The following is a 22,737-nucleotide window of genomic DNA, read 5'->3' as shown; positions in this document are numbered from 1 at the left end:
ACTAACAATGATATGATATGATGATATTGTTAATTTACTTCCATTTTATCCCGAATAAGAAAATAAAGTCAGAAAAAACTAAAAAACTGACAATACTTTCCTAACAACCTCATGCATTCTTTCTTCGCGGCTTGACGTTTCGAGCCGCGAAGAAAGAATCCATTAGGTCTCGTATGTCTTCTTTAAAAACCAGAAGATGGTTGTTTTATGTGTTTGCACCACAGATTTCATTTGTGTGGAACAAGTTTGTCTTCAATGGCGAAACTTAATATATTTCGACGTTATGGGACGTTTCCCTGTGTCTGGATTCTGAAGAGAGTTCACTTGAGGGTAACTATGAAAACAGAGGAGTTTTGATCTGTAACTCGCACAAAAGTCGCGCACAGCAAATTTCAGTGTACAACTGAGTTGGAAATGTAACAAAAATTCAGTGGTTCTTTGGCAAATCGAAAATATGGCTGGTAAGAAAAATTATACGGACACCAATGAGGCAAGTGTTGTCATGTGCCAGGATCACTGCACACTACACGTAGTTATGGCATGATGGAATATCCGGAAATGGAGCGAGAGACCGTGAAGCAAACAGACATCGACCATGAGTTTTTCACCTGTGGCGATACGAGTGTGTTCAAGCGGAGATCGACAAATATGTAGGCCTACTCTCACACAGGTACGAGATTCCAAGCACAATTCATCAACGTTTCTTCACCTTTGTTCTTCATTTAGTTCATTTTAATTTTAATCCGTTACAGAGAAGAGAGATTACAGAAAAAAAAAAGAATTAAGGATACCATCACTGGATTTTGCAGCAAGACGAACGACCACTGAGTTAGCTGTAGCCAAAGATCTCCCGACTGCTAATGCTAGTTGAGTCGATTCCCTCACGTTGCCGTGCGTGGTCGCCTCGCCAATTATCATTAATTCGACAACTAATACGTAGCGCTTAGGTGAAATTATGCCTACTTATGTAATGGGATTGTCGCTACTGTTCCATGTCATAAGAAACTCAATCAAACTCTTCAATCCGTGAGTGCTTGATTTGAGTTTAAGCCTAAACATTGGTGATCAGTGCAACCACAGTTTGTGCCTAAATTTATGACAACGCGGATTTTCTTTTTTTTTTATTTCTATAAAATGAATTACATTCAAGTTACTTGCAGCGTAGAACGCCTTACATCTCACAGATTTCAACGCACGTCACACAACGAAAAAAGAATCTAATAGTGACTGTGACGAGAGTCCACAAGTGAACACACTGGTTCAGAATCTCCGTAAATTTCATAGATCACTGATTCCCAAAGGTACTGTTCAACTATTGAAAAGGAAATACACACATTCATATAATTTTTGGCTATTAAGCAAGAGCTCACTTAATCCGCAACGCACGGGTAAATGCATATTTCCCCATACACAGGTTTTCCGTTCTCATCAGTTTCCAACAACGGTAAATTGAAAAATAATAGCAGAAAATCTGACCAAATCTCGAACGACGACAACTATACATGCAATATTTTATTTCATTTTAGATATGGATAAAACTTAGAATTTCCTCCAGAGCGTTACGACTGTCTTATTAAAGTTGCGATACTATCTGCCAGAGTTGTTGCTTCTTCCGGGACTTGGGCTTCCGCGTATACGCGAACAATATTTTCTGTTCCTGATGGTCTGAAAAGTGGTAAAATCTGGAAATCGTGTAGATGACTATGAAAACTTGAATCATCACGCAACACCCACCTGACAAACGCTCTCGCTCCATTGTATTGAGCTACTAATGCATCAATCTTCTCTTGAACCCCTTCTGGCTCTAGTAAAGTGGTTTCTTCATATGTTGTCTTAAATTTCGATCGATCCACTACCTAAAAACGCATTTGCTGACTGACACAATTCCGGATTATGCTACTTCGGAATAAGGCTTACACGAAGGAACACTAACCATTGGAGCTGCTGTAGCTTGAGTTAAGAACTGATGCGGGAACTAACCGGTATTTTGTGCTGCACATTTGGTGCATCGGTGTACAGCTCACGTTCCCAGTCTTCAATGGAGAAGCCGTACCATCGCAAAAGCAGTTCCACAGCCAGAAGATCTGCCATAGCATCTCCAACAACCTACAAGAAAAGCATTTCGAACAGTTTTATTTTCATGACTTTAATCAAATTAATAAAAAGTAAGAATTAATATATGGAGACTACTCCTACAATATGAGAATACCTTACTACCTCATTTACAACCCTTGAGAATAACCGCAATCTCTTCACTGCGTCATTAGACGTTTCCCTACAAGCAATGAGTAAACCACTCTAAAAGCTGAATGTTATCCAGCATTTAAAAGAAAAAAACATACATCTCCACCGTCTGGTGAAATTTCTCACTGAAAACAACCGTTCCATGTCCGTTTGCTTCGAAATAAATACCGACGTCGAATTTAATAGCTGCATGGTGCAGGTGTTTTACTCCAGTTGGAACAAAAACAGGCGTAATTCCCTGAATATAGAACTTTAATCTAATTCTCCTCATTTGCTTTCCATTGTCATAGTCACACTGTTATTGAAGTTTGAAACTTTCGAAACTAAAGGCTAAAAAGCTGCTTGCATACGTTAGGAAATTTCACCAGTCAAAAGTAGCTCTAAGAGTTAGCAGCAGGATGCAGTCTGTGCAAAGTCGCCACGTCTGTTGCCCAGTAACTATAGCACTGGTAATGATTTAGATAAGCTAGGATATAGTAGCGTCAAATCCGCCTGTAGCCTGATGCAATTGCGTCAGCGGCTGCGTTCGAAACGGCGCAGCGGAGATAGCGGTTGGAATCGAGGTTGGACCCTCCACCTTAAGTCTCAATTTTGAATGGAACTAGACCTGCAGTCGCGTCTTGATCGAAACAGCTTGTTCCACCACTTTAGCGCAGCCGTTTCCGCAACTGCACCCGGCATTAGGTCGTATTGATCCGGCTATACGAGATGTACGTGACAAAACTTGTAGACTAGTAACTGATTAATGCATGTAATATTTTGCTCTGTTTCTGGAGAATATTAAATAGAACGAACTAACTTATCGACTACCTAATGATGAACACACAAGAACTTGATTCCTCAAAACCGCCGACGTTTTTAGCAGCCTCATTAATCTAAGGTTATCGGTACACTTGCTCATTTTCTATCATTGAAATAGTTCTATTTAAACTCAGCGCATTTGGTATTTTACAAAACATGGATCCTTCCACGCATGTAGCAATTACCAAAAACCCCGTAAATTAAAAAAAAAGTAAAAAATGCAGCTTCCAATACGTGAGCTTTTGATGACACATTGTTTATTGACTGGACTTGTAACAGATTTCTTTCCTTTTTCATTATTAATGTCACATAAATTCAGTAAAAGCAGAATTATTATGTTACATGTGAAAAGACAATGTGTGACAGATATGCACTACTTACCACAGCCTCTCTCAGATACTTTGTCGAGTTTCCATTTGCATACGCCGTTTGTACGACACCCAAGGTGAGATCAGTGATTCCAGCGGAGTCTAGAGCCTTAAAAAGAAAACTAGGAATAAAATACTCAGAACAAACCTCCCTTGTTGATTGTTCTTGCCTCTTTGATGTACCGTGCCATTAGCACTGCAATCTTATCACCGTCCATAAGAACTACCTTGTCTCGATCTCCAGCAGCTCTAAAGAAACAGAATGACAAAGAGGGTATTGGAAGTGAAGTTTGGTGAATTGATAGAATTTTAATTCAATTTCTATCTAAATACAACAGCAATTATGATCACAATCGCATAAACAATCGAACAGTTCAAAACAACTAGTCACTGTACGCATTAGTAGTAGCAATGAAGTAATTTCAATTGTTATTATGGAAGAAGGATAAACAACAAACCGAAAGTAGATAAGTCTGTCTGCATCACCATCGAATGAGGCACACTTAGCGTTCACATCGACATCATCGAAATATGCTGGAAGATTTTGGCTGATCTTCACATAGTCAGCTCCACACTAAATAGGCAACCAAATTATGAGAAGGTAAAAGGATAGATTTTGTGTTAAATCTTAGCAGCAGCCTTTTCATGCGGAAAATATTTAACTTTGTTTTAGTTGAGAGTAACCAGTATTTAGCAATTAATCCACCTCGTAGTTAAGCAATTCATCCTCGTTGCGGAACTGAATCATTAGTGCATCTTCAGGAAGAAATCGACACATCATTCGCATTTTTTCAGCTCCTACACCATTAGCACAATCAAGAAAAAGCTCGCTGGAGTAGTGGGAATGTTTGTGATTGCCTTGTACCTAAATATTTAAAAAGTTACTTGTTGGTACGTAAAAAGAGACAAAGACTATACATTTGAAATATTTTAAAGTAAAGTGTTAACAAATGCCACAAACGAAGGATTCAGTTATATTGGAAATACAAAGGCGAGTTGAGGAAATATTTCTATATATAATAAAAAGAGGAATATGAAAAGTAAGGAATTGAGGCGTCCTGCTGAATATTAACAGAACAACCAATGGCATTAATAATCAAGCATCTTTTCGCAAAAAAAAAATACCTTCAGGAGCTCTTTGAAAGCGTCGGATATCCGGACGTAGTATCCTATTTCTCTTGGTTCACCAAATGACGGGTCATTTTTGCATTTAACAATATAGTGCAACTGTGGAGTAGTCAACAAACCTAAGAACAAAGAGAGAAGAACTAAATTAACATGCCAAACGACCAAATGAATATGTGTAAACCAAACGAGGAGATGCCAATATCAAAAGTGAAAATAACCTACAAACAGTCTGAAGTATGGTATTTAAGGCAATAATGCTGACCATGACTCTCAAATGGCACATCCATCAGTGCAGCACCAGCTTTAGCAGCCTTCATTAAATGTGGTCCACTTTCGCGTGAGTCCATAGCACACACTACCAATGCATCAGGAGCTGGACGTTTCGTCGACACCTTGAAAATGATAGGAAAGCCGTTGAGTGCGTAGTCTGCATGAGCGGTTAGGAAACACCTTAAAAGGAGCATTTTAAAGGTAGTATACCGCGAAAATCACGGCGTGTGCGAATCCGCCCAGAAAGTAGAGACCGTAAATTGTGGAATTCTGCGTGGATCCGCTCATCTCTCCCTAATTGTCGTAAAAAGCAGCGTGGGAACAAATCTAGTTCCTACGAGATACTTTAGAACGCCTCTTTATGTAGACGTTCCAGTCCCCTCAGCAACGTATTCATAGGTTTCACTTCAATGAGCTGGTGATAAGACACAACTGATCTTCGACCGTTCGCACATAGATGTGACGCGTGCACAAAGATGGCGCTTTGCAACCGTAATCTCGTGAAAAAACGGGGTCTTTCACACCGTTTTTTACGACGATTAAACAGTGATCAGCGGAACTACCCCTGGTCCTGCAATCTTCAATCCCATCTAATTTTTCCTGCTGATTCCCTCACCGTCAGTTTCGTGGTATGCTGCCTTTAATCACTAACCTGAACTTCTAGAGCCCGCACGGCAGTGGGAAGCTGCTCGTCACTTGCATTCACTAATTCCGAAGCATATTTCTAGAGAAAAGCTTTATTAAACAACAAAAACGTGCAAGATGAAAGTGAAGGTACCTCCCAATCGGAAGCAAGCATTTCGCCTTTAGGATCGACAATTTTCACTCCATTGTCGCAAGCTGGGTTATGAGACGCTGTTATCATTAGTCCAATCGTTTGGTTTAGCTCTCTATCAGAAAAAAAATATTCTGTTCAAGTGAAAGAAATACGTTTCGTACTGTTGCGACTCTGCACCACAATTACCTCGCCCGTAAACCTGCAAGGTATCCCATTCTGAATACCACAAAAGGCAGCAGGTCAGCATTTTGACGAAAGCCAGCTGTTCCTAAAACATGACAATTTGCGCTGACAATTCGTAGAAAACATGAACGAGAGGAAGACTTCAAAAAAGCGCTCTCGTGGCACACATACAACACACCGAAAGGATAATTTCCTTAAAATCTAAAAAAAGCACTAGTATGCCTTGATAAATGGTTACTATTGCAAACGAAACGTAGGCTGCTTCTGCTCCGACACCATTGTCACTGAGATACTGAAGATGTACACATTTATACGTCTTCAGTATCTCAGCGGCAACGGTGCATAATTGGATCAAAATGACCTGAAGCGTGGTGCATTTGCGAAAGAGGCTGAAGCAGCGCGGCTGAGCTTGCGAAGGAGGTGGGACCATCGCTAGCTTTACTCAAACTGCAGCGAAGATTGGTGCTAGCAAGGGTTTCTCCTCGATCCCAAGCGCCATGCGCCTTTGATCCTCTTTGCGGCTGCTTACGCAACTGCACAGAGCTTCAGATTGTTTTGACCCGACTGTTCCTAAAACGTCTCTTTAGACAAAGAACACAAAAAAGTGAGTGCTCAAATGGGCCAGATATGACTTGCATGAGTGATTGCATATTCTGATTACCACGAAAAATAGATAGTATAGAATAGAGATAATAGAAAAAGTAGAAAAGTGGCTCAATAATAGTAGCAGCACTAGCAACATTTTAGCAACAGCAGCGAGAAATACAAATGGATCAAAACTACTCGGCTTGTGGTGCAATTGCGTAAGCGGCGGCTCTCAAAGTGGCGCGTTAGGACTTAGCTTCTTAAAGCGATTGGAGCTGGTGATGGTTCCACCGCCAGTGCAGCTACCCACACAAATGCAACACAACTCAGGTCGCTTTGACTGCACCGTAACTGGGTCAGCAGACATCAGTGTCACCTCTAAAGATATACAAAAGCTGATTTCCCACTAATTATAGGCTGGGAACTGCCCTCTGTATAAAAAGTAAGTAAAGAAATAGAAAAGTAACACACCATAAGTAAATCGGAGGCCGTCAGAAATCGGACACAATTGTCCTCTGTGATCGCGATTTTTGCCGCGAGTAAAGTCGTCCGGGACATCCACAGGAAGCAAATCTGCCATACCTATAAATTATCTGATATCGAGTCAACAACATCTGACATCCATGAATTTAAACAAAAATACATAGACAAAACTGTTCTGCACGACAATCGTTGCACTTTATTTTTTTCAGTATTAATGGGAAAACAATTGCGCGCTGGAGTCGGTAAATCATGTTTGCGAGGGAACCACTGAATAACTGTTCAGTAAAATGCTGTCCTTTAAAATCGGGATATAGGCATTTCAACATGAATAACAATAGCACACATTCTGTAAATGCACCAAATATCTAAGGTTATGAATCGGCTGTAAAGGAACCAAACCCGACATACTATACGAAAGTAATACACAAGGCTGTAAAGTACGTACAGGCTTGATCGTAACTTCCCGAGAGATTTTCAAATATATTGTCAGTAGGACTACGAATAAAATATTCTTTTTTAGAAAGAAACAAAAGCGTTTTTTTTTTTGATTGCACACGCCTGAATTACAGTCGAGACAGGTAAGGACGTCCTGATGCGAACTACGTAAGCGGTTGCAACAGGGATTGGACAGACCCAGCCAGCTCTACTGTGGAAAGGGCGAGGATCCCATCGCACCACTTCATCAAGCGCCACCGCATACGCAATTGCACCACGAGTCAGGTAAGTGGTCGTTTTGACTCAACTGTACTCTACTGTGTGCTGAAACATGCACTTTCTGCAGATATTACATTCAAAATAAAGCATATTCGCTCTACCAGTCTACATTTTCGAACACCACTTCATAGCAGATAATTAAAACTTAGATCGGACTCTTAAGAGTGCTACAACAACGGAAGAAGAGTAATTAATGTTATAATGTGCTAACAGCCATCCGTATTAAAAAGGAAATCATCAGGAAATAAATCGGTTCGAAGATACGGCACATATTTCCACAGAAATAGAAACTAGTATAAGATTCGGTTTCTTAGGAAGTATTTCAAAGGGAAAGCGCACATATACGGGCAGCAGGGTGGCCGGGTGTGATGACGGTGTTGGAACGCCGCTGAATAAACAACACCTACTGTTCAAAAGTCGCGCGCAACACAGCGCGCACCGTGGCCGCGCGCTTTTTTATTATTTTCGCAGGACACGAGGGCGAAGTGCTGTTTTTGATCTTCCGCCTACGACTACTCGTGCATCGTGCTGATCTCAATAGTTATGTCCTTCAATCAGCTCTTTCTCTACTGCTTTTGATAGTTCTTAATCATCTTTTCATTCAAAAAGAACAAAGAGGGAATTTAAATAAAAATAAATACCATTATGAACCAAATTTCAAAAGTAAAACATGAACAAAAACAATACAATAAGTTAAGAACCATACAGATGTAATATATCTCTGTAGCAAAAGCAAATACATCAAACATAACAAAAATACCAAAAGAAAATAAAAGGCAAAAAAAAACAGAACAAAAGCAAAAAGCGTGAAAACAACAAAAAAATTCCGGCCACCCTGCCAAATTGCTAAGCCAGCTGCTCGCAGGGTGCTGCGAGCGCCTACGAATCGCGTTGCTCCAGCGCGACCGCTCGTGTAGCTTCATGTCATTTTGACCTTAAAGTTGCTTCTAAAACCCAAACATTGGTCTTAGCAGCTCCATGACATGTAGCCTAAAGTTATTAAGGTGTGCCGTGGATTAACCCTACCCCATCTCCGAACCAAATTATGTCTTATTGTGCACAACCGGCGTAAGACGTGTTCTATCGGAGTGACGCACTACGTCCTCGGTAAAGGCGGGCGCTAGCGTGTGTTGTCACAGCACGACAAGCTCCTCGGACGTCTTTTTCTTATTTTTGATACTTTCCTTCAATTCTTCTTCGTACAAAATGTTTTTGTAGCGATTTTGTAGTTCCTTTTGTTCTAGGGTGTCCCTCAGATTTTACTTTCTAGAGATTGAACTTTTATAACATTATCGTGTGTAATTGTGTACGATTAGCATTATTCGTAGTTGTAATCATAGGAAAATCCTTTTTCACTGCTTCTTTTCCTAGTTCTTTCTCCTTTGTTGTCATAGGGTCTTCTCAAAGGCTTCAACTTTTATGAATTGAGCCTCTGCCACACCTCCTGTTTTTCTGTAATAGTCTGTAATTGGCGCTATTTTCATTCAGATTTTGGGATTTTGAATAGGCTGTGACTAGAAAGAAGTCCAATCACACATAATTTCACGAGAAAAAAGATTGCAACAAATAGAAACTGCAATCTTAGCGGGGCTGTGACCAATTTACAAGACGTTTGGTGCCACCTGTACTTAAAAAGCATCATCCCACGGATCTGTGATGGTGCGAGTTTTAGGCGGGTTACGCTACTACGCAGTACGGCTTCGAGCGTCCCGGGGCGCTATTTTCCACAACGAGTTCTGTTGGAGCGCGCCTGCGTTGTGCACGGGCCGCATCTTCCGAGCCATTTTTTACGGCAATTAGGAAGAAATGGACGGAATCACCCCCCTCCCCCCCCCCCCTCTCCATAACCTACTATCCCGTATACGAATACTCCACCTGAAATCCGTACCACCTCAGATTCGTGGGGTGATGCCTTTAAATACGTACTGCGTAGTACTCCTGATTGCATGCATCAGCCGAAGTGGGTTGCGTTGTCCGTTAGTGTATTGGAATGATAGTTTCCCACGTTCACTTCAATTCAGAATCGTTTGAGGTTACGAACGTGTAACTGGCCCATACAATGACGTATGGTGGCTAGCCGATGTGTCAAGTCAGCGTTTTTATCCTCTTAGACACGTCTGGTACCAAATTATCTACCCTGGGGGTGAAAGGCTTGGCGAGAACTAGGGTGGATTCGAACCTCCGATCGATCGTCTAGACAGCGAAACCTCTTGCCGACTGAGCTACACCAGCATCCACGATCAACTAAGTTAAAAAATAACAATAAGGATCATTTTCAATTTTTTGATCGTGTCTGTTGTGACGTTTAAAGAAATGTGAAAAAAACTCGAATACAGACGTAGTATTATAGGATTGTTACGGTATAATCCGATTGCCGGTTCTATGCATGACTATGGTAATATTTTTTTGTAAATACTTGAAAATGTGAGGAAGAAGAGAAACGAAATGAGAGATACAGAGGGGAGGGGGGAGAATAAAAATGAATGTCACTGAAATGTGTGTACGATTATGTACGGAATGCAGTCATGAACACAATGAGGAGAACCATAATACTCAATGTTTTTGGTTGGCACGATTTGAACTGTCCATAAATCAATGGAATGCTAACCGTTTATCTCAAAAAGAGTTCGCTTATGCCAAATAATCAATAAGTCAGTGAGTATTATTCAGTTCAGCAAATAAACATCAACAAATAGCAATTCAAAAGTCTGTCCCGGGGAAGGAGGATTTGTTCCAATTTTCCAGATAAGACTCTGTAAAGACAAAAGAGAAAATATCAATTAAAAGTTCACTCTAGTAGTAGATAGGTGCAAATGTCAGCAGCGAAAATCGGCTTGATCAGAGGCACTCGAATGATCAGTTTGCTCAACGAAACAACTTGCTACACTCGTAGGGATGAAGTCGCATCACTCGTGTGAGTATGGTGAACAGTTGCTTCGTCGGGCGAATTGATCACTCGGGAATACATATGATTTTTGGATTTATAGGAATCGTTTCATGCTAGCATCGCTCGTTGCAGTTCGCGATGGTTCCGCTTCATTCCGAATCGCAGCTCCACCGTGCCGCTTCGAGCGCAGCCGCTTGCGCAACTGCACCATCCTTCATATCGTTTTGACCTTACTATAGGTGAATACGATGGAAGTAGATATTCAGTTATTACGTCCTATGGGAATCGGTCAAAAAGAGCAACAGATTCACCAGAAATCTGATCTGACCAGATGTGTTGCCTTTGTTCTTATAAGAGTCGTGCGCTCAAAGGCATCACCACACGAATCTGGGATGGCACGGATTTCACGTGGAGAGTTCCTATACGGGGTCCTAGATTATGGAAAGGAGGGTGATTCACATCTAGATTCCATCCATTTCTTCCTAATTGTCGTAAAAAGCGGAACGGAAGATGCGGCGCATGCACAAGGCTGGCGCGCTCCAATCGAACTCGTTGCAGAAAATAGCACGCCGGCACGCCTAAAGCCCTATCTTCTGGGCCATTTTTTACGGCAATTAGGAAGAAGTGGACGGAATCACCCTTCTATCCATAATCTACGACTCCGTATAGGCATAACCCACCTAAAACCCGCACCATCCCAGATTTGTGGGGTGATGCCTTTAATAATAGGTTGACCTCGGGTCAAAATTCTAATACGTCTTAGGCAAAAAAAGTATCATTTCGTAAATTCGCAGAGTAATTATGCGGTCTTTGATCTCAGGATAATAATTAAAGAAAAAGTTCTCTTTAAACTGGTACAGCACATAAGAGAGATCTCAAATAGCAGTGTAATGGATCAGTATCGACTCAATCGTAAGGTTAGAAATACTAGTACATTTAGTCCAATTCAATGTGTTGTCGATGTATTGCACCTGTGCGAATTTCAGACCTACGCCTGAATGAAGAAGAATAGATGATATTTTTTCTTTTCGCTTTCCATGCAATACTGTACCATACTCCACAAACGAAACATTCGGAAACGAATGTTTAGGCACTTCTGATTGCTAAAAATCATCCATGCTAGTCCTTGGGAACAGGAAAGTGATGTGGAAATATGTGTGTTCCTGGCGAATTGTTGCGTGCGAGCTTGCAAAACAGCGAACTGCAGTGGGGGCAATTCGATAATTGTGGTACTTTTACGAAACTAGGCAAACATGGGCGTTGCCTATGTTAGAAAATTACATCCGGTATTCTGTGTTCTCTAAGTGTGTGGCTATTTTCGTGAGTACCTTGAGTGCAGTCGCCTCGAGCATTGGAAAGATGGGGTAAGTGTAGTTCAGGAGGCGCAAACCGGAAAGGAAAGGGAACGCGCTGCCGGACACGTTGAGGTAAGCACAGTCGGGTCCAAACGATCTGAAGCCTGATGCTACTGCGTAAGCTGTTGCGTGCGCTCTCGCTTGGTTCAGCCGGACTGCAGTGATGGGCAAAGTCTTCACAACGTCATTTCAAGCGCGACCACTTACTCAATTGCAGCAGTCCTTAGTTCCTTTTAAACCTTTGACTGTGTTTCTTGTCGCGACGATGTTGGAGTGAACTGATATTTTCCCGCAAAAATCACAAATCACATCATCGTCATCACTGTCATCACCGTTACTCAGCAAGAGACCACCTTTCTATAGTCAGGTCAAAACGACATGAAGCATGGTACATTTGCGTACGTGCTCGAAACGGCGCGGTGGAGGAAGCAGTTGGAATCGAGGTGGGATCATCGCAAACTGCAGCGATGGGAGGTGCCAGCAAGGGTTCCAGTGCGCTCCCAACCGCAACGCTCCACCGCACCGCCTCGAGGAAAGCCGCGTACACAAATGCACTATGTTCCATGTCGTTTTGACCCTACCATAGACACTTGTCACTAGTGGACGTCGCGCGCTCGGCAACGCTACTGACGGTAGTACGAGAAATCTATTTTGATAAAAAAAAACCTGCTGGATTCGGTGCAACAGCGTACAGAGCTGGGTATGCGGTAAGACCTTCGTTACTCGAGCTGAGTCAGGATTCCAACGCGGCATTTCTTGCACAGCCGCATACCCAGTTGCATGAGCCCTCAGGGCGTTTTAGTTCGGAGAGAAATTCGCGACCTTGTTGCTGCATTCTACTGGGCTTCAGACGGACCTGGAGTAAAGGCACACGTAACAAGAGCTTCCATCAGCTTTGCCTTTCAAGGAAGGACGACAGATACAAGAGTTTCGCTATACGAGATAAATGTGACCGCCTCGCAACACTGAGTGAGTGGGTTGGGAATGATCCAAAGTATGGAATTCCCCCAGCAGTCGAACCGTCCTGAAGCTCGGTGCAACTGCGTAAGGGGCTGCGCTTGAAGCGGTATGGAGGAGCCTAGTAGCGGTTAGGATCGAAGGGAAACCCCGTGTAACATCTGTTATCGCTGGATTTCGCGATCCGAGCTCAACCCCAGTCGCTAGCTCCACCGCGCCGCTTCGAGCGCAACCGCTTACGCCAGAGCAACGGGTTCCATGTCTCTTCGACTCTACTACACCTCCGTTCACATAAGATAAAAACTGCTTTTCTGAGATGAAACCCAACCTCTCAGACCATTTCTCAGTAGTGCTACGCATTATCAATTATATTTATTTATTATCAATTTAGTTTGTTAGAGTGGATATGCAGAGCCCAGTTGAGTGAATACATGGGAGGTTGCGGGCATGAAAAACGAATTCTTCCATGGTCAAGTTTTATATGAAAAGAAAAACTGAAAATAGCAGGAGAAGGAATAACAAGGAAAACGTTTTCGGCTTAAATGAGAATCGAATGGGAAAAACAGTTGTAAATTCGCAGAAATTTACACGCAGCTGGAAAGAAAATAACGTATCGTTTGCTGCAATCATAATAAGTAGCAAGACTTTAAGTTTTCTTTTTCTGTTTTTCTGCTAAGAAAATTGCTCCCACCACTGTGATGTCCTCGACACAAGATGAAGAAATGCTTGAAGGCGCCCGACTATAGAGCTGTAAAACAAACTCATGCAAGTGTAGTATCTCAAAACAGAATAGCTTTACGCAAATCGCTGCCAATTTCTCAAACTGCACAATTACGGCCACCAAATTCAACAAAAAAAGATTGAACGTTCAACTCTACGCCGCACACTTCTACATAAATTCTCTGAGCAACTGACTTACCAAAAAAAGAGAATGCATCCGAACGAAATAACTCAGGCAAAGAGATCTTCTTGAAAGCGAACCGTTCACGACGCGACATTGTCCGTGCAGTGAGTTAATATGGCTCTAATCTTGTGAGGGAAACAACAAATAAGTGTGAGAAATGTATGAATGTAATTGCCGGATTACTGTAACACAGTAATTCTTGTGGAAGATGTCAACAAAATGTGAACCATGAGCTATTCGAAGAGGTGTATTTCATTTCTAGTTTCTTTATTACGGTGAAAGGCCGAACGCTTGTGAGTTCATGGTTCTGAGGTGTTCGGCAGAAGTTTTACTGCACACATGTCTGTGGTAGCCACATTTCAATAACACACGCTGGTGTTTGCAGATTAGCGACGTCTTATCAGTCTTCAAGTAAATATGTACTCAATTATTAACATACTATTCGTGTTTCTTACATCATGTAGGTCTCTTCAACCCTATTCTGGAAATATTTAGGAAAATGTTCTTTAGAAAGTATTTTGAAGGGTCTTTAATTACGTGCAGCAAAGAGAAGACTACAAACGAAGAGAAGTCAGACAAGTTTGTGAGTTTTACAACTCACTCTGAAAATGGCTACCGCACATGGATGCAAACAAGAAAAACTTGCACAGCTTGTAGGGACTAACCCGTCAAGTAGGGGGGAAAATTTGCAGTAAGGGACGCTTGTGGTCAAGTACTGAAAGGGTTTGAATATAAAATTGATTTGAAAAGTGCCAAAATTGAAGTGGCTTGCAGTTCCTACAATTCATGTGAATTTAGAATTAGCGGTTACTGTCCTATTGCTCCCTTATAGTGGCCGAAAATGCCCTCAAACGTTATAAGGAAAAAGGTAATGGGCAGAAATTCTGCGGAGGACATGTTCAACCGAGGTAAACCAGCCATCCGTGAATCATCCATCAGAACAAAGAGTGCAAGAGGTCTACCAACACACAATGAAACTGCGACGCCGGTTGGCAGATGCGCAAGTCAGAACACCAGAACGTGAGCAACGCAAACGTATCGCGTCGACACGGTCGAACACCTTAACTGCCGACTGTAATAACAAACAACCATGTACAGTGATAGCCAAGGATTCACGATTCGTCCCCAAACCATCGCTGTGTAATCAGTGTATTCACCTGCTAACACAAGGAAGGGCTGTTTCTCAACAAAAGATAAAGCCGCAAAATCTAATAGTGCATTTCATTTTGTTTGGTGACAACAAGACACAGAGGCCCTTCTAAGCTTCCAATGGGCACCGCGACAGGTGAGCGTAAAATGGGACAACTCCGCCGATAAACTGTAACTGAACTGAAAGTGGCATTTTAATGGCCGTGGACGTTTGGTGCCACTTACGGCTCCATAAATAAATTTCAACAGTATCGCTGATTGGACTTAATTAGTCGGAAGCTATTGCTGCCGAAAGCGGCTGTGCGTATCTTCGATCAAAGGTATCATCCCTGACATAACTGAACACACCATTTTTGATCATCGACATATCAAGGTATCATCGTTTTATGCAACGCGATCGGTAAGAAGTATGGCGTGAATGCACGACCGATGGCTCAAAACCGTCTAGCTTCAACCATGCCTTTCTCCCCTTCCAGTTTTCCTTGCAGCGTCGTGGGTACACTTTGTGATGAAATCTGGATAACAAAGTTTCCTTGTGGTCCGTTGACACGTTGACGGAATTTTGTCCTGTTTTCTTCGCCCTTCAGACCTGCCATGTCAAGTGTTTAGGGTATCCTCATGTAATTCTGTATCTGCCGCCCGCAGCACTTCTCAAATTCCCCTGATGATTTCAATCAGAGAAGTCTGAGAAGAAAACTAACTGGATTGGCAACTGTAAAAAGATTACGGAAATGAATGAAAGTCAAGAGGAAATGCGTTTGAAAAGCCTTGGGAGGACAGCAAACCGCAGAAAGCCTATTGTTTACTAAAACAGTGCAGCGGTAACAGCGAAAAGTTTTCGTCAGACTTCAGTACTGCCAATGAACTGTGGCTTATCAGTACAACACCTTGATCATCCGGCAAGCGCCATAATTTCTCGAACTCGAGCACACTCATAGACCGACACATGCGATTAGCGAGTGTTCACCGACCGAGTTGGAGGTTCTTTTCTGTATCCTAGAGATTAAAAGTAGAAAATCTGGTGGAGACGAGGAAATTAGCGCAGAAATGCTGAAATTTTTCTTCCATATGAGATTCGTGAGATCTGGCAGCGCTATCCGAAGCCAATGCAACTGGTTGTCCTGTACTTCGGAGCCGCTTTCGGCTCTCCTCATCGGGACCGTCATCTCAACGCGCTTCGCTGGAGAACCAAATGAGCTGATTTGATTCTTAGATGACATGGATCAATGCTGCAGTTCGAACACCAGCACAGCAGCACATCATCATTTGATGTGGTGATTGGAACAAAGGAACACTGGTAGGGCCCTTCTTTCTCATCGAAGACATCATGCGAAGGGTACTCGATCAGTGTTCTGCCGACGTCATCTTGGAACAATAAGAGAACCCCTGCCCAATCTCAAGTACATGTTGTTATACGCTGACGGTATTGTGGAAAGTGCGGAACTTCAAGATCTTGTCAAATTTGTGTCGAGGCTAGCCGCAGTAAATGGGCTATGTCTGCGCTCTGAGAAGTGCAAGCAGATGTGGGTCCCCTAAAGACTTCCACAAGGAATCAGGGTTGGTAAGTCGGTCGATCTCGTAGATGAGTTCTGTTAACTGGGCTATATGCTGTAAAGCAAAGGCAGCACACGAGTAGGTGTACCATATATGCTTAAGCCAGCCCGCGTTGATTTCTTTGACAAAGTATTTGTGGTCGGCTCCCATCGTCCGCAAAGTCAAGCTGCGAGTCTGAACATCTGGTTTTCATGTTATCTTGATGCACGGATCGAGAACGTGGTTAGCTCAGTCTACGGTGATGGAGGAAGGTGACTGCACGAAAAGGAAGCTGCTCGACTGAGTTTGGCCTAGGGTATGCCACAATGAAGATATTTACGAAAGCCGATGAGAAACGTGTGCGGTATCAACATCTAACATCGCCTTTGAAAGTAACTACAGAAAACCATCAGATCGCCTTGTTCAACGTGTTCTGAGGAGCCTGCACGGTTTGGGTGGAAAAGACCACCTTGCCGAAGACGGGACTTCTGGAGTGAGGTGGTAAAAAAGATCTCAGACGAAACGTTAAGTTTCGCAGGATATGGGATAGTGACGAATGAAGTGATTAAGAGCAAACTCTTGCTGGAGATGGAGATTTCTCGGGGCTATACTCAAAGAAGATGTCGACGTGATGCCGCCAATCGCATCAGAGGATAATATCAGCTAATCGATCAAGTCAAAGTGAAACAGAAGAAGTACACAAATAAATAAAGAACTATAAATAAGAACTACAAATAAAGAACAGATGAATAGTTTCGGACAGATCCCTAATTACATGCGCTGCGTGGTTTTTTCCTCTCCTGTTAACACCTAAAGTAAAGAGAAAAGGACATGTCGCACTTCTCGAGATTTTTTAGACACGACTGTACTGCGATAACGGTATATGGGGGAAAATTCAAGTTGAATAGATCAGAAGTTTTGGTAATATGAGCCTCCTGCTTCCTCCCCATTTCTTTTATTCCTGTGCGTCTTGCTTGCACTGAATACGTATACAAACGAATAAAACGGTATTTAATCTCACGTTGATTCTTACTAAACAGTAGAGGGAGCCAGTGATACTCTTCCACAGACAGCCAAGAAAAAAATGTTTGCGTTGAAGGGATTTTCTGGGCATAGTTACACATGTGCTTCTCGTAAATTTTTTTCTTCACAGCTCGTTAGTTTAAAAAGATAAGATGATTCACCTAATTATGCGTATAGGTAAAAGAAAAATAGTTAAGCGCCCCAGCGGATCATCTTCAAGGTCACACTCGAGGAATCGTCGAAATTTTTCATCTAGTATATCTAGATCTAGAAGACAAACAAGAAAAACCAAGAAACAAGTACGGTCATTTGAAGAACGTTATGGTTAAGTCATTTAAACCATCCAATTTAGATTCTCCGCCCAAAGAAAACTCCTGAGCGGATTGGTGCAACACCTCGGGAAAAAATGGACATGATCAAAAAAGGAGCGAAGAGAGAGTCCAGCGTGAGTGACTTTCCACATATATTCACCCACAAATTTATTCTATTGCTTTGATGTATCTAAGGTTTCGGCAGAGGTGAACACCACACGTATTAAACATTGCCCATCCGGTCCCACTGATAGGTGTTACGACCGATCGATACGACGATGGCGCCAATAAGCTCCTCAGATCTCCGCTTTGTTTTGTTTCTTTAATATGTTTCCGTTTTTCAAACAGTAGCGCACAATTCTGATTACTTTGTTCAAAGTCAACTATTTTAAATAGTCTCTTAGCGCTGACATTGGCTCTATCGTTTAATCGATTATCGATGCATCGGCTGGTGGAGAAAGGTAGGGTATCACTGTTTGTCTCCGCTAAGGACGATACACCGCGATGCAGTACCTTCCATAGCGACTGTCAGTTAGCACACACAAAAAAGAAGAAAATTGGCAATACACTTCAAGGCCACAATTTTTGGATACTTTTTAGAAGGAAAAACAAATAAATTATCCCTTTATCTCACACTTCAGAATCTAAAGACTTGTAAGGAAACCTTTTTGCGGATTTATGAACTTATACAAGTTTAGTCGAAATTTGGAAAATTATTTTTGAATTGCTCCGATATCCTCTTTATGCGACCAAGGTCAAAAAGGTGCTCCTAAAAAGTCTTAGCTTTTTGCGAATCACCTCAGTTCTAAATTAGGCCTGCCTATCAAGGTTTGGCAGAACGAAAGTTCTGAAAAATACATACTGAGGAGTCGCTGAGGAGCAAGAATGAACTTTAATTAGTGCGCTTATCACCGTAACAAATAAATTCCTGAATATTGAGAATAGAAAAGTTTGTAGGCATATCCCACCTTTGACGATGTTCCCAGTGACTGGGGCGATGAGAAGAAAGACAAAGCTCAGAAACAGGTGATCACTTTCTAAAATCAGTCAAAAAGTGACAACGAGAAAGTTAAGCGATATACTATTAAGTAGATCTATTCCACTGACTTTCCTCAGAGAGATGACAGATTACAGCCGGGTAATCGCAAGGCTACGCGGCGCGATCCTAGGTGACGGGCTAATTGGGAATCAAAAGCGATCTTGTGGCTACCCTGAGACGCAGACGGATTCAAGGGACAGATTCCCTGCTTCTAGTATGCCAGAATTGACTCATATGTTCGTATTCCTAACGCTAATCAGACTAAAACCCCGAAAGCAAGTGAGTCGGAGGTTGCAAGGGAAGCGAGTAGGAGTCGCCTTCAGCAAATAAGTTACACTTGTCCACTGCAGGAGAACGCAACGTTCTCTAAAACTCATGGGACTGAAGACTGGCCATCTGCCAATGGATTTTGAAATTATATGCGAGAATCAGTTTTAAGAAAGAGTCTTCTGACTCCGAAGGAACGCCCGGTATGACGGCATCAGGAAGGACGGGATTGGAGGAGTCATCTAGGCTGCCGAAACGAAAAAGGACTAGGATGACGATCTGTGCTTACAACGCAGGCACGCTTGTATCAGAGGCGACCATCAAAGATCAGGTGATGCAAGCAAGGAAGAATAAGCACGATGTCGATAGAGTGACCGATACGAGACGACGCCACCCACTGAATGTCATATATGGCACTCTGTTCTTAGGAACATCCGACAGTGGAAGAGTTGGTAGTTGGTGTCCTCGTCAGCACGAATATGACAATGAACATTGACTCTTTCGAACAATTGACATCTCAAATCGGACGCTTACGGATGAGAAGATGTGGATCAATAACAGCATTGACCATCTTCGTCGCTTACGCTCCAACACCAACCAAAGAAGATAAAAAAAAAGCAGAAGCCTTCTACACGGACCTGAAAAAAGTCTACAGAGGAGATGATACCCTCTGCGAGGTCCTTGTTGGCGATTTCAAAATTAGGCAAAATTAGCCCTAGAAGAACGCACGAGGAATTTCACGTCGAGACGCACACCTTATCAGAGAACGAACAGAAGGAGAGGGTTTTCGAATTTATCAAGACGACTAAGACCACCCATAGGAACTCGGAGATCCAAAACCTCTCCTCTCTTCGCTGGACGTGGGGTCAACCGGAGGAAGGTATCGTAATGAAACTATAGAGCTGATACGTCAAGATGGAGCTGCAGACAAGCACGAACTCACGTCCGAGCTCGCGGAGCATTGCAGAGAAGCGATAAAAGAAGACCTCGAAAAGGGAGGGGGGCAATATTTGCTGAAGCTGCAGAGCTGCGCGTGAGCATTCGCTTCTCCCGTCGGAACTTCTCCAATCCTAAAACAAAAATGACTGCTCTCCGGAACCCAGATGAAAGGGAACATCGAGAAAGGATGAAGAAGGATGCCTACGACTTCCACTCAGATCTTTTCGACAGCCATAGTCTCTTGCTTCCTCACCATCTGAGGAAAGATGGGCATAAAATCCCAAAAGTGCTCTCTTTCGAAGTCACATGCCACCATGCCGGTGAAGAATCGTACTTTACCCGATCAGAACAGAATGAAATGTGAAAGATCTGAAGAACCTGACCCCAGTCCTTGCCAGCACACTGACGAGACTATTCACTCGTTACGAAATCGACAACTATCGCCCAGTCTGCTTACTGTCATTTACAAGCTCTTCACAACGGTAACTCTAAACATAATTGAAAGAACATTAGATGAAGGACAGACGTGCGCATAAGCAGGGTTTCTAAAACGGTTTCAGTGCAATTGACCACATTCTCACCGTTTCAAAACTCATAGATGTAACGCGAAAAAAACAAGACGCCGCCGTGTCTCACTTTCATCGAATCATTTGAGACAGAGACAGTCATCCACGCATTGAACAACCAAGGCGAAACGTTGATGCATCGGTCTTCAGCTGGATCTGCAAAAGACGATGTTCATGAAGAACGGATGGGTTTCTGATGCAACATTCACGTTCTACGGAACGAATATATCCGAATGCTTTAGCTTTGTATATCTAGGTCGGGAAACAAACATGAAGAACGGCCTGATCTTAGAGGTGGGGAGGAAATAAGCGGCTTGGGGAGCAAATAAGAGCATCGAGGGTGTAGTGAAGAGGACTAAGAACATTTGTCTCCGTTCTCACTAATTCGACATCACCGTTCTTCTTACCTTTACCTACACTCCGGAAACCTGGGTGTTCCGCAATTAGGAGGAAAATGTGACCAGCATCATAGAAGATAATTAATCGAAAGAAAGATGCTAGGGGTATCCCGCTTCACGCCAGACGGAATTCGTAGTCCTACGTCAGCAGATCGAAGATTAAAGACGCTGCCGCATATATCAAAGAAGGTAAAATTGTTACGTAAACGTAAACGTGTTGATCTACAACGACAATCATTGGACCAGAGGAGTGAGCATTTGGATACCACGCGATATCAAACGCAATCATGAGGACCGGCGACCTCGTGGTCAGATCTCTTTATGAAGTCCATCAAAGAGAGGCACAATACTCTTCGTCTCCCCCGCGAGAAGAGAAGCTATTTGACATTTTTTTCTCGCGATCGGGACAAATGAAAATACTACTGGCCTTGGTGCTTCCGAAGTAGACGAACAACGGGAGCACAGGTGATACAGGTACCCAAATGATACTCGTATGAAATCACATCTAGTTGTTCTACTCCAATTGAATATGCCTGCGGGAATACTCATCGAATTTTAATCACGTATTACTGGAGTACTACAACAACTTTTGTTGTCAACTTTTGTTTCGGTCGAACGCGACGCATTAGCTGCAATACATGCACTTTTTGTGCCCTCAGCACCATTTGTGGTTCTCCGCTCTCCCTAGCCCACCCCTTTTGAACTCAAGATTTTTCGCCACTTCACGTTTCCTTTCATTTTCGGTTCCATGTAATTGCATTCTTTAATGTTCTCCAGAACGAGACAAAGATTTTGACAATGATTTTCAAAAATCTAGTAGTAGCAGGAACATGAGGCCAACGAAACAAGTATTTTTTCAGAGTTCGAAACTTAGACCGAAACAACCGGAGATGAACAAAAAAGAACTTATGATTGCCTTAGGAGCAAAACGGCAGGAAAGCGTAAGTTTGTTGTCCAGAAACAAAACTACTGTGACATTTCAGTAAATCTCAGAAGAGAATTATGGGGATCCTCGAGTTTCATGAAGGTTCGCGCGCCAAGATCGTGATTTCAACTTCAAATTCGGTTCTGTTGTGACGCAGCGCCTTGGAACTACCTAGTGCAGTGAAGACACGTGACTTTCTTTTAACATTCAGGTGTTCCTCCATTCGAGCACATAGTGGTGTAGCTGTCTCCCTATGTAATTATTGCAAGATTTTCTTTATTGGCAGGACAAGATATTTGTCCGAATAAATCAGTTTCGATTCCACCCACTCGGGCCTTGCAGAGGGTGAAGTCGCTGAAGCGATAGCAAGAATAAAAGATTACTAGAAACAAATATTAAATCACCATCATGCCGACGTTATTGAAGGTCGAACACACACTGCCAAATGCACTTTGCAATTATAGGCCTATCCAACTATGGACGACGTTGAAAGCGACTGGGAAACAAAAAGTGATGATGCAAAGAAAAAGAACGGATCTGACAACAAATGCAACAACAATAATAAGGATGAGGTCGATTTCGAGTTGGATCTCCTGGAATCCGAGAAGAAAGGAAGTCAGAAAAAGCGAGCGACGGATTGCAAACAGAAGGTGAAGCAATAGGGAGAAATCTTACTGTAGAATTAACAGAACAGATCTCCAAATTTCTAATAGTAGCGTTCTAATAAGAAATAGAAGAAGTTTGTAAATAGGTGCTACTTTAAAAAACAGTCATATGTTGCCAAAATGTTACATAGTATTTTAATAAAACTAATTACTTCTAATGGATAACAAATATGTCCTACTAATTTGGATGACCTAACACTTGTGACGCTATGGTAGGAAGTCTGCCTCCTCCTCCTGAGTTGTTTTTTGCAGCCGCTGCCTTGCA

The 22,737-nt window shown here is 42.4% G+C and overlaps 2 protein-coding genes across 2 annotated transcripts; one reads left to right on the top strand and one right to left on the bottom strand.

Moving 5' to 3' along the window:
* Positions 1-1,559: 1,559 nt before the first annotated feature.
* On the bottom strand, positions 1,560-13,751 carry RB195_002985 (uncharacterized protein; the record flags this gene model as incomplete). The annotated part of the gene is made up of 16 exons (XM_064200471.1): positions 1,560-1,665; positions 1,735-1,856; positions 1,981-2,106; positions 2,218-2,275; positions 2,343-2,482; positions 3,427-3,522; positions 3,584-3,662; positions 3,872-3,987; positions 4,120-4,278; positions 4,539-4,660; positions 4,804-4,933; positions 5,464-5,535; positions 5,590-5,701; positions 5,776-5,857; positions 6,829-6,939; positions 13,673-13,751. The coding sequence occupies 16 exons, from the start codon at positions 13,749-13,751 to the stop codon at positions 1,560-1,562; spliced, it is 1,710 nt and encodes a 569-aa protein (XP_064056352.1).
* Positions 13,752-14,074: 323 nt separating this feature from the next.
* RB195_002984 (uncharacterized protein) lies at positions 14,075-22,469 on the top strand (the record flags this gene model as incomplete). The annotated part of the gene is made up of 7 exons (XM_064200470.1): positions 14,075-14,117; positions 14,182-14,240; positions 17,560-17,661; positions 17,715-17,807; positions 18,631-18,699; positions 21,743-21,823; positions 22,272-22,469. The coding sequence occupies 7 exons, from the start codon at positions 14,075-14,077 to the stop codon at positions 22,467-22,469; spliced, it is 645 nt and encodes a 214-aa protein (XP_064056351.1).
* Between the last annotated feature and the right edge of the window lie 268 nt (positions 22,470-22,737).

Source organism: Necator americanus, chromosome IV (genome assembly GCF_031761385.1).
Source record: "Necator americanus strain Aroian chromosome IV, whole genome shotgun sequence".
In the NCBI taxonomy this organism is placed as follows: Eukaryota; Metazoa; Nematoda; class Chromadorea; order Rhabditida; family Ancylostomatidae; genus Necator; species Necator americanus.
This window is presented reverse-complemented; position numbering and strand designations above follow the sequence as displayed.